This window comes from Meleagris gallopavo, chromosome 20 (assembly GCF_000146605.3).
Source record: "Meleagris gallopavo isolate NT-WF06-2002-E0010 breed Aviagen turkey brand Nicholas breeding stock chromosome 20, Turkey_5.1, whole genome shotgun sequence".
Classification (NCBI taxonomy): domain Eukaryota; kingdom Metazoa; phylum Chordata; class Aves; order Galliformes; family Phasianidae; genus Meleagris; species Meleagris gallopavo.
In genome coordinates, this window is record NC_015030.2 from 10,134,620 (window position 1) to 10,146,131 (window position 11,512).

Consider the following 11,512-nt stretch of genomic DNA (forward strand, 5'->3'; position numbering starts at 1 on the left):
TGCTCTGCGCCCCGCTTCGCCCTCCCCCCGCGGGCGCTGTTTGGGGGAATTCCGCCGGGACGGCGCTGACATCGTGCGGCCCCAAATCTCCCCCAGGGCTGCGGGAGGAGGCGGAACCGCCGCGTTCCTCCGCTCGTGGTTGTGCGAAGCCGGCACTGACGGCCCAGCGCGTCGCGTTTTCTTAATTTGCGCTATTAATAGAAGTGGAGAAGCGAAACGCGGCTGTGACAAAGGGAGGGGAAAGCCGGCACCGCAGATTCCTGCTTTCAGGCCGACGTCACCTCCCCTCCCGGCTCACAGCGGGGAATTTCCCAGCTGGCAGCGAGGGCTATAAGACACGGGTAGGGATGGGCTGCGGCTGCACGGATCCCACATGGGCACATCGACCGACGTGATGCGCATCCACGCTGTTCTGGTGAGTGCTCGTGGAGCAGGGCTGCGGGAGGCTGCCAGCAGCGACCTCAAAGCCGTGAGGTGGCCGTGAGATGGGAAAGCTCTGGGGCTGGGATATGGGTGGGTGCTGAGCGCCAAGGTGAGCAGTGCGTGGCCTGCAGCTCGTGTACGCAGGTGGTGCGGGGCCAGGGATAGGGCTCCTGGGGTCTGCGTCCCTCTGTGTGACTGTAACCTGTGCCTGGGGCTTCTCTCGGCAGTCTGTGTACCCACACAAGGCAGGATTGATTTCATCTACGTCTCGCAGCAGCCGACCCCAGGGATTTCACACCCAGGTGAGTACATGGGGTGCTCCTGGGCAGTAGGGTCTGTGCAGAGGTTGTAGGTGCCAAGCAGGAAGGAGAGAAACTCTTCCCGGTGCAATCCAGCCTGTCCTGCACCTGGGTTAATGCTGTGGGAAGCAAAGGAAGGATGCGAATCCTTTCTTAGAGATGAGGCACAGAGATCCGTTGCGTCTCCGAGGTCATTACTGCCATTGCTGCAGTCCAGGTGGTGGTTCCTCCTCGAGGGAGGAGGGTTTACAAGGATCCTCACGCTGCATTACATCTGTGCACATCAGACTTACCTCAGGGCAGCGGGTGGAACGCAGCCCGCAGGCGGTGTGGGGAAGGCAGAGGCACTGACCAGAGATGCACTGTGTGGAAAGCTCTATGACAGCACTGCGGGCACAGACCTGCAAGGTGGGATGCTGACACGGTCTGTTGTTCTTTCAGGAAGCACCTACGAGTAACGGTCTTCTCATTGAGAAGGTCTGCTTCCATGGGTAGAGCCCACAGTCCAGCTGGGAGAGTCAAAACAGTGACTTCACTGACACTTCCTCGCTCCCCCTTTGCACCAGTGCTCCTCAGCGGCTCCAGGAGACAGAAAGAGGTTGGTGGGAGTTGGCTGCAATGTAATCTGCAGCCCAGCTGGTGTGGGACACCCGACGGGAGGGGAAAGGAGCTCCGCTCTTCAGCTTCTCGTCGTGGTGTTTCATGGTTGGGAGGCACCAAACTCCCGTAAAAACGCTGTCCCGGGTTTGCTCTGCTTTACACTTCTCATGGGACAGAAAGTTTGGTATTTCTGTACAATGTTTACTGTCTGTCTGATTGAAAGCAACAAAAATAAACACCATTAAGTCTGTGTTGGAGATGTTTATTTGCTGGTCAGAAGGCCCCTGGGAGGCCTGGGAACAGGGCTGGTATTTCCAGCCAGCTATGGGGAGCCACTTCTGACAGAAAGCCTTTCTGCCTAAAGCCTCTGCCCTTCACCTCAAGTTTATCAGCGTGTCACTTCACTGGGTGATTTGTGTGCCCTATGAATCCCAACAGCACCCAAGCAGTGAAGGCATTAACCAGGTGAGACTGTCGTGACTTCAAATATCAGTAAAAATAGGAAAATATGTTACGAGCATCTGTTCAGGCCCAGAAAGCCCTCTGAAATGGCTGTAGCCAAGTTGCTCAGAGAGAAACAAGACTTTGCAACCTTCGTGAAGTCTTAGAGTAACAGGACACAGTTCCAGAAGTAAGCATCTTTTCCTCACACTGCAGTATTTCCTTTGGCAAAGAAACAAAGCTAACTGCAAAAAAAAGGCTCTCTGTTCTATAAGCATGAAAGTACCATCAGTTCAAGGGCAGGGAGAGAAGCCCTCTGCTGCTTGTCACAAGGCACAGGTGAAAAGGAGACGTAAGGCTGGATGCAGTGAGTCCAATTTATCCCTTGTTTTATTCTCCTTCTTGAGCTCAGAGCTGAAGGTGCTTCTCCATCTGCTCTCTCAACTTGTATTTCTGAATCTGAAACAAAGCACAGGTGCAGAGGTTCAGACAGCACCGCAGGGCACGGCTTCCCTCCTCCCACAGCCCCCTCTTACCTTGCCTGAGACAGTGAGTGGGTACTGACTCACAAACACGATGTAGCGCGGGATCTTGAAGTGGGAGATCTGGGAAGAGAAAGCCAAAGCTCCACAACCCGCCAGGAGCAGAGCGTGCAGCACACGCTGCCTGTAACACCCACTGTGCAGCAGCTAAGGCAGGACTGCAGGGGCCGGGTGAGCTGCATCAGTGCACTTGCAGCCCTCCAGCTGCTGCTGGTCGTGGCGGCCAGGCAGGGCACCGGGCAGCTGGGCACACAGGAGTGGAAGACACACCTTCCCTTTGCAGAAAGCTTTAATATCATCCGCTGCACAGCTCTGCCCGGCTCTCAGTCGGATGCAAGCACAGACCTCCTCTCCCATCAGCGAATCCTTCACTCCGACCACCTGGTGGGGACAGAAGGACGCGTGAGCCTGCAGTCGTCCCCCCCAGCAGCTCTCTGTGCCTGCAGGTTGTCACAGCCCGACCCGCTGCAGGATGCTCGGGTGGAGTTGTGCTTAGGTTGCCACAAACGGCCTGCCAGAGCTGCTGTGAGTCACCAAGCCCTCCTGGAAGGGCTTCCTGCCGCTTGTCGGAGGAAATGTGGCTCAGCAGGATGGGCACCCAGACGTCAGCGCCTTCCTCTGGTATTGCAGTACTGAGGTCGGGGCTGAGTCAGGGCAGCCAGGCCTCTGTGGGAATGGAGGGGAGCTGACAGCTCATTTTGTGCCTCCGTTTCCCCAGCTGTAAATATGGGGCAACAGGTTTCACGACCAACAGACTTGGGAGATTGTTTCAACCGCTTTGTGTTCTCAAGAGGAAACAGCAGGAGAAGGATGAAATAGAACTAATGGATTCTTTGGAACCCTTATAAAGGCAGAGCTTAGTTCACCACTGCCTGTGACACCAGGAGATCAGATCACTCCAGGTGGGCCTCCCAAGCCTGGTCTCTGAAGGCGTCTCACACCATTTCACACGAGTCCACCTGCCTTGCCCAGTGCCTCAGAACCCAGAGATGTGTCGATCCTTGAGTCCAGAGCAGTGACACGCAGCCCTAAGAGCTGCTAAACAGGGCTGGTTTGCATCCCATCTGCACCGGGGCTGTGCCAAGGAGACATGCCAGCCTAGCACAAGCACAACACTTACTGAACAATTGGTTTATTTATGGGGAAACTTGTCTGGCACAAAACATGGAGGAAAACGATCCCAGCAGATTGGGAGCAGCTGCTCAGTGCTGCACATAATTTCTGTCTTGTGAACAGATAAAACTAAGTCTAACTCCTCATCTCCAGGGATTTGCTGGAAGAGTCTTTTTTGATTTAGGAATGTAGTAATTAATTATCAGATAGAGCTGTCCTTGCAGACTGCTTTCCAAGTAAGAATTTCAGGGAACGTTATGAAAGTGGACAGGCAGTTTAAAAACTGAAGAATGAGTCACTGCTTTGCAGATGCGAAACCGTTGCACAAAGATTTTGTCTGAACTTGTGTGCCTGCAACACTGAGAGGAAAGAGCCAGAAGCTCTGTCCACCCCGTTTCTGTCCCACCAGCTGCAGAAGGATATTGCACTAAAGAAGCTGAAGAAGGGGGAGGACAGCCAGGGGCCAGCAGCAGTCCCAAGCATCCTCGTGTACGAGTTTCTCATCCCATAAAGCAGCGCTGTTTAGCCAGCCCCGTTCCCTCCTGCTCACCTGGACCTCCTCAACCTTGGGGTGGGTGTGGAGGAACTGCTCAATTTCTGCTGGGTAGATGTTCTCTCCTCCCCGAATAATCATGTCCTTGCAGCGGCCTATAATTCTGCAGTAGCCATCCTCATCCAGGGTCGCAATGTCCCTGCAACGACACCACAGTCCAAGTCCTGGCCCAGCCAGGTGGAACAGCAACTGGGTCACCCATCAACCCATCAACCTGGAGGATCAGACTGCCTGGCAGGTAATGGGCGAGTTGTCATTAAAACACATGGAAGAAACTCCTGCAGAGATCAGAGTTTCTGCTATAGGCAGACACTGTCATGGGCAGCATCTACAAACATCAGGGCTCAGGGGAAGGAGGCTCCTGCTGTCGCTGTCCTTGTCTCTGCTGCATGCCTGCAGCGCTCTGCCTCTTGGAGGAAGCACAGTCACACCAAGAAAATATCCCTGACTCCAGGAGCAGTTTGCTAAAAGCAGTTCTGGAGTTTCGTGGAGAGGAACCGACAGAGGAGAGGAGAGGGCTAACTCCGGCCAGTTTTCCCTACTTTGGAAAGCATGGCTAAACCATTCAAGTACCATACGTCCCCATGCAGTGTCCCCATCCAGGAGGGACATGGGAGAGCTTTCCAGACTCACCCAGTCTTGTACCAGTTGTCATCAGAGATCACTTCACGCGTTCTGGCAGAGTCATTCCAGTACCCCAGCATGACGCAGTAGCCACGGACCTGAAGCTCCCCAGGAGTGTTCAGAGGCACAGGCTTCCCTGTTTCTGGATCCTCAATTTTTGCCTACGGTGGAAGAGAAGCAGAGCCTTTGGGGAGCTGAGCCAAACGTTACGGCATGCAGCACCTCCAGGAGCAGAGACGACCTGGAGCAAGTGGGGAGGATCATGTTCACCTCTGTGTGGGGCAAGATGGATCCCACTGTCTCCGTCCTTCTGGTAAAGCTGTCAGTGGGGAATCCCATGAAGGTGACAGGGCTGTTTTCTGTGGTCCCATAGGCAACCTGCAATCACAAGAGCAACAACATGCCTCAAGAGGAAAAGAGCACAGCTCCAGCCTCGGGAAAGATGAAGTGAGTGATGGCCACAAGGAGATGGGGCGGGAGGAGGATGTTATCAGCAGTCATTCCAGTCACAAGCAGGCACTGCGCTCTCCTGGCTCTCCAGTCACTCCTGGAGCACAAAGGCTACAGAATCTCTGACTGCAAGCCGTGGCCTCATCACCGCCCTGTTCCAGGCCTCTGCTGCCCAAGGCAATTTGTCTCTCATTTAATTTTGACAAATCAGCTGCTTTTCCTGGAGGACCCCAGGGCCCGCTCTCCTCTTCTTTAACCTCCGTGTGCCTTCCCGAGCCCTGCCCTGTTTATTCCTTGCCATCTCTGCCACATGCTGAACTTGCCTGTATGCCCTTGCAGCCAGCCACTCAGGGTGCTGAGTTCACCTTCCATCTTCTACAGCTTAGGGCAAAGAAAAAATCACTTGGATAAAACCCTGGAGCCAGCAGTGGGCTCCTGTGGGAAACCACGTGTCCCGCTGCGTGGCTGTTTGCTCCAGATCCTGTTGTGCAGACATCAGCTCCCATAGCCCTCCTAAAGACATCACGAGGCTGCACAGCGCTCAGCGCAGCTGCACTTGCAGACCAAAAGCCTCACAGCAGGACAAAAGCTGCTTGCTGCTAACCCTCCCTCAGCACTAATCCCACCGGCAGGCCCTGAGTCACCTCAGCTGAAGGTCAGTTCTCCTCGGAGGAAAATTCCAGCTCGTTGTGCCCGGTGCGGTGGCCGGGGAGCTCGCCGGGAGCCAGGAAGGAAGCGCTCAGGGCAGTTCTGAGCCATGGCTGACAGCACCACACTGCAACTGCTGCTCGGTCTCCAGCTCCCGGAAGCACTGTTACAGCACTGGGACATGCTGGAGCCCTTCTCCACTCTCTAAGCCACTCGGAATGTTGCCCATCATCACCAGAAGGTGTTTTGGTGGGAAAGCACAGCCAGGGAAGGGCCAAGGCAGGAAACATCTGCACCCTCCTCCACAGCTTCAAAGACTGATCCACGAGCAGCTCTGATCCACAGAACTTCAACGTGTTCCTTGTCTTAGGGCTGCATGCTGCTGCAAGGGCGCACAGACAGCACTGGGGTTCCGCATGGAGCTGACCAGGCTCCAGGCGCTGTGCTCAAAGCTGATCAGGGACTTAACAAAGGACCAAGACAAGGCATCCAAGCAAGCTACGTGTGTGTGCCCAGCAGGCTCCACATGATTCTGGTGGGAGAGCTGGGCACTCTGCGACTCCGAGCTGCCACAGGAGCTCAGGTTGGGTGCAGTCTGCCGTAACATCTGATGTGCTCATCTGACTACGGCGGGGTCAGCACGAAATCCGAGCTGCAGATTTGCAGGAGCCTCTTCGCCAGGAATCTGGAGGAGATCATCTCCAGGATGCCACAGGAACCATCTGGTGCAAACTGCGGCTGTAACGAGGCTTCTCCTACCAGACATAATGACAGCCTAGCAGTCAGGGAGGAAACCTGCAGAGCTGAATGCTCAGCAAGGACTTCTCTTCCACCCACTAATATGGGTCCTGTGGCTGGATCAAATGATTGACGAGACATAAATCCAAAATCTTAAACACTTATTAAAAATCCAAACGCCTTTGTTTTTCTGCTTTGCTGGATGGATCGGAGCGTCAGGCCCAGGATCCCGGCCAAGCCCTGAGTCAACCCTTTCTCCGCTCCCCATCGCTCCACTGGTTCATCTGGAGGCAGCAGCACGCAGCCCCTGGCAGGACACTGCTGCAGCACCCCGGGCTGCTCCAGCTGCTGGCAGCGTGCTGTGAGCTGTGCCCCGGGGGCTGCGCCCCAGCCGCGCTGCGTCCCCAGAACTGCTCTCACACCCTCGGGACCAGAGGAGGCACAGCCGGTGCTGCCGGGAGCCCAAACAGACCAAGGCAACCCGTGCTTCCCGAGCCGCCCACGGGGCAGCGCAGCTCAGAGCGCCCAGCTCCAGCCCCCCGCTCCCCGCCTTCCCTGCGGCTGGACGCCGGGGCGGTGCGCTGCACTTCTGGTTACTTCTGGTTTTCCTCTCTTCAGACGCCGTTCCTATCTGAGTAGTTGTCCTCATCTGCACAGCCTGGCTCTCGGCAGAGCTGCAGCATGCCCTCGCGGAGGCTGTGCTGTCCTCCCCTCACCCGACGCGTGGCATTTCCTCCAAGGGCTCCTCTGCTCAACTCCAGCACGAGATGAAACCACACTTCCACAAAACTGATTTTAAGTTCAGAGATATCCACGAAGATTCATAGTTCTCAAGGCCCAGCGGGACACTAATGCTCATCCAGCCTTGTCATTCTGTACATTTCAGTCCAGAAAACCTCACCCAATAATTTCTGCATCAGATCCGTAATTTCCACTGGAGCTATATCTAGTGTCAAAGCAAAGCTTTAAGGGTGGCAGGGAGCCCAGCTCGGACGCTTGGCTCTGAGAGGAGCTATGAAAGCACAGAATATAATCGACTTTAAAGCCTTCTTTCACCGTCAGGGCTGCAATGACCCGCAGCGCCCAGCAGCCCTGCCTGCAGCAGCGACAAGGACAGCTTCAGGACCAGCTGCTGCCGAGCTCGTTGCTACCGACAAGAGACTCATTCTTTGTGAATCCTAAGTCTGTCTAAACTGGGAATAAAAAGAACATCTTAACAGAACCGTGTTTTTTAAAGCACATTTCAAAAACATTTCCTGCTGGCGCTGTTTGAACAGCGGCCGCTGAGGAATCGGCAAAACAGGCCGAAGAAGGCAGAGTCTAAAAATTAAAAATAAAAACAATCGCAGTCCAGTCTCCTCAGTAAACATTTGGGAAGCAGGCTGATCTGGTGGGTACAGCAGGGGCACTGAGGACCCTGGGTTCTTCCCACACGCCACTTACGCACCGCACCTCTTGGAGCAAGGCTGTCAGCTCCGTGCCCGTCGGGTTCCCCGAGCGCCCAATGGCAATAAAAACAGCCCTTCCTTCCCTGTCCGGCTGTGAAAGGCTGCAGGGAGAAGGTGACAGCAGCGCTGGGAACCGGGGTTACATGGGTGGGCCTGGAGGGGAAGGCCAGGGCTGAGGAGGGCCTCCAGAGCCTCACGCTCCTCATCAGCACCCTCTGGTTGAGCAGAACGATGCCAGGGCTGGAACCGCCGATCTGAAATGTGCAGAAACAGCTTCACCGAAGACAATACTGGCCTCGGAAAAGAGAAGCAAATTGACCGTGAAACAATAGGGATTTTCAGACTTCAAAGAGGCATAATGAGCACCAGAAAGCAGCCTGACGACCCAAGAGATGTGCTGAGGGACTCAGCAGCTCTTTGAACCCTGCCCATTGTAACACGGCGGATGGATCTCATTACCAAACCCACGCTGAGTGTTTTGTCTCACATATCCCCACCAAAGCCCGTTCCTTAGCAGCCAGATGCAAATTGTTCTTAACTGAGCAACTGTCCTTCCTCATGCAGTTGCTCACCACCACCAATTCCGAGTTCTCCCATCCTCTGGGCCATGCGTCTCATTGCTTTAGAGCTGTCCCACGACCACAAGTTGTGTTGGAATATTCCTGAACCTCCAGGTCAACTTTGCCGCTGCAAAAACAGCTCCTGATCCCATCCAGCCTGTGTCACACGAGATTTCATTTCCTACCACAGCAACAGTACCATCTTTGTGTCAAAACGCCAGGACACAAACAAGCAGGTTTTACAGGACAAACCTCCAAGGGTGGCCACCCCATTGGCATTTCTCCCCACACGAAGAGCTGCCAAATATTCCCAGTTTGGATGGGGCGTTAAAAGATCCCAAAAATATCAGGTGCCCAAAGCACTGGCTTTGTGTTGTTGCACGCACTGGCTTTGCCTCAGGAGGAGACCAGTGCAAAAATGGTAACCCAGCTTGCCTGGGCCAGGAGGCGGCCACTGAAAACTGGCCCTGGCCATCAAACAGCCACTGCTGTACGAGCCGCTCCTCGTCGGCTGGGGTTAAACCTGCCTCTCTTCTTTCCAGGCTCATACGAAATCTCAGGGCTTGCAAATATTTTCCTGGTCCTGCCAGCATTTCAGTGGCAACCAGCAAAAGCGGGTGCAGTTAGTTGGTGTTCTATTGATAGCTTGATAAAAGGTCTTTGCCGCGTAATTAACTTCACCCCTCGTGCTGGGGTGCCGATGCATTTAGGAAAAGTGGAACTACAAGGAAAAGGTGAGAGGGAACACACAGAGATAGAGGCTCTGCAAAGGAGGAAAAACACTGGGTGGGGAGAATCCAAATGCTCAAAGCTGTGAGAGAAGAAAACTGTCCAAAATGCTAGGTGCAGAGGCAACATCCACACAGACCTGGGGAGCTCAGTCCCCACGGGGGACGTGGCTGGCAGTCTGGGATCTCATTGCTTTCATTCCACATACAAAGTCATCATTTTAAATGTTCTCTCAGCACACTCCCATAGCTTTGCAGCTTTGAAGCCACCTACTTGCCAGCTCACTGAACCGCCTGGGAGCTTCAGGCTTGCAGGGTGCACACGGCATGGCTGGGGCAGCGTGAGGGCAGCATGAGTTACATGGAAGAAGCCAAGAGCATCGTGCAGCAGTCAGTGGGATCAGAGAGAAGGGAAGGGTGGATGGGAGAGGAGTGGGTGGACATCAACTGGAGCCAAACTGGCAATGTATCAATGGGTGGAGGCCACGCTACAGTGGAAGAAAACCATCAGATGGAAGGAGGTGCACCACCACCGCCTCATCCAGCTCTACAAACAGGCCAGGTCCCCGTCCTCAGCAAACAGTATCCATCGAGCACATAAAATAAAAGCAATAAGTTGGATCTGAACTCAGCGCCAAATTACTGATGGGTCACTTGCACATTGCTGAAAGCCAGGGGTTTCTCTGGGACTGCCTGGAGATGGAGCACCTGCACCCCATCTGCTGCCCATCCACCTGGCTCTTCAAACACTGCCCCATGCCAGGGAACGTCGCAGAGCATCACCTGCAGCCTCTCCCACCAGCACCCAGTGCCAGGGAGAGACAGAAGCTCAGTTGTAAATGGGGGACAGCCAATGTCCCCAGGGCACCTCCCCAGGCTGTCTGAGTGCCCTTTTCCAGCCAGAAAGGGAGCCTGGAGCCCAAGAGGGCAATTGTTGATCTGCACTGATGTACAAAACCAGATCTGGATCCCCTTCAAAGCTGCAGAGTCAGGCTTTAGGAAGCAACTAATATTTTCACATGGAATAGTATATGTGTAGCAATTTCAGTACACCAGAATTGTTAATACCAACAAAAATAAAGATTACACATGGAAAAGACCATCTCCAATGTTGTATCAAAACAGTTCCGACCTGCAACACCAAAGCAACACCCCAAATCTATATTTATCCAGTTTCAAAACCTGTATTTATTTGCTCTGCCCACAACGCCTCCAAGAAGGAGAGGAGGGGAGCCCAACGGCTCCAGTTACCAGGCACGGGGAATGTTTGCTAGCTGTTAATCAATTAAGAAAGAGAGGACGGCAGAAGAATCCCACCTCCTCCGCCCCGTCCCAGCGGCGCGGGTCCCTGGGGAGCTGTGGGGTCCAGGGCTGGATGCTCCCCAGCCCCTGCGGCTCCCTGCCCTGCAGCAGGAACACCGACACTGCTGCCATTGTCAGCACTGGACTCCAAGCCACCCGCGAGCCACGAGCAGGGCCTGGCTGAGCTTTTGAGGATCACTGTACGCTCGCTGGCCAGCCTTACTCATCCCTGGGCTGCAAAGTCCAGCGTGGGCAGGCCAGAGGCTGTCAGCAAGCAGCTCAAAGCTCAAGCAGCTCAAAGCTCGAGCAGCTCAAAGCTCGAGCACACGGAGCACAGAGGCCCCTCCGGCAGCCAGGCCAGGTGCCAGGCGCAGCGGATGCCAGTCGGCTCCCGCCACAGGAATGCGCTCACCGAGGCATGGAAATCAAAACCATTAGGGGAAAGAACTTCCTTTTATTCCACATTTGTGCCTGGAGAAATGGAGCCGAGAAGCAGACACCTTTTCCCTGGCAGCCCTGCCCTGCTGCCGCCCCACAGCAGGACCCAGCATAACAGCATCCACCAAAGCTCCTCTGCACCAGCAAGGCTGGCAGGGAGCCCTCGCTGCATTTCCCCACCCTGCACAGCGTGGGGGCAGCTGCATCATGGCACCTTCACAAGGACAATACGGGTCTTACCCAAGCTTGGGCCCGACCTCTCTGGCCATCGCACCCTTATCCGTGCAAGGAGAAATTCCCTGGCCCCAAAAATCCACAGTCTCAGCCAGCAAACAGAGAAGAAAACAAAATTTGTTCTCAGAGGAAAAAAGAATAGAGGATGGCTTGAGGTTTGTACAGCCTGACCTCTGACAGGGGTCTTGTTCCAGAGACACACGGGTGGGATGAAGCCATGACGGAGTTTGCAAAGACCTCGCATCTTTTAGGGCCAGTCTGACTCAGGCTAGCAGAGATCTCTGCAGAAATGGTACAGTGATGGCCAGTATTTCTTTTGTGAGAAGATGGGAAAACCGAGTATCAGACATTAGCTGCACTCGGGAGGGAAG

At 54.6% G+C, this 11,512-nt stretch overlaps 1 protein-coding gene and 1 long non-coding RNA gene across 3 annotated transcripts in view; one reads left to right on the forward strand and one right to left on the reverse strand.

Moving 5' to 3' along the window:
- The first annotated feature begins 9 nt into the window (after positions 1–9).
- On the forward strand, positions 10–1,572 carry LOC104913826. Its single transcript, XR_795653.3, has 3 exons — positions 10–415; positions 651–725; positions 1,164–1,572. It is a non-coding gene; the product is annotated as an uncharacterized LOC104913826 (long non-coding RNA).
- Positions 1,573–2,039: 467 nt separating this feature from the next.
- Positions 2,040–11,512, reverse strand: part of ACSF2 (acyl-CoA synthetase family member 2) — a 35,927-nt gene continuing 26,454 nt past the window's right edge. For both annotated transcript variants that reach the window (XM_031556361.1, XM_010721618.2), the window contains 6 exons: positions 4,866–4,973; positions 4,605–4,756; positions 3,969–4,110; positions 2,576–2,686; positions 2,300–2,368; positions 2,040–2,222 (listed from right to left, as the gene is read on the reverse strand). In XM_031556361.1, the coding sequence (XP_031412221.1) occupies positions 2,172–2,222; positions 2,300–2,368; positions 2,576–2,686; positions 3,969–4,110; positions 4,605–4,756; positions 4,866–4,973 (633 nt within the window). In that variant the 3' untranslated portion in view covers positions 2,040–2,171. The remainder of the gene's footprint in view (positions 2,223–2,299; positions 2,369–2,575; positions 2,687–3,968; positions 4,111–4,604; positions 4,757–4,865; positions 4,974–11,512) is intronic.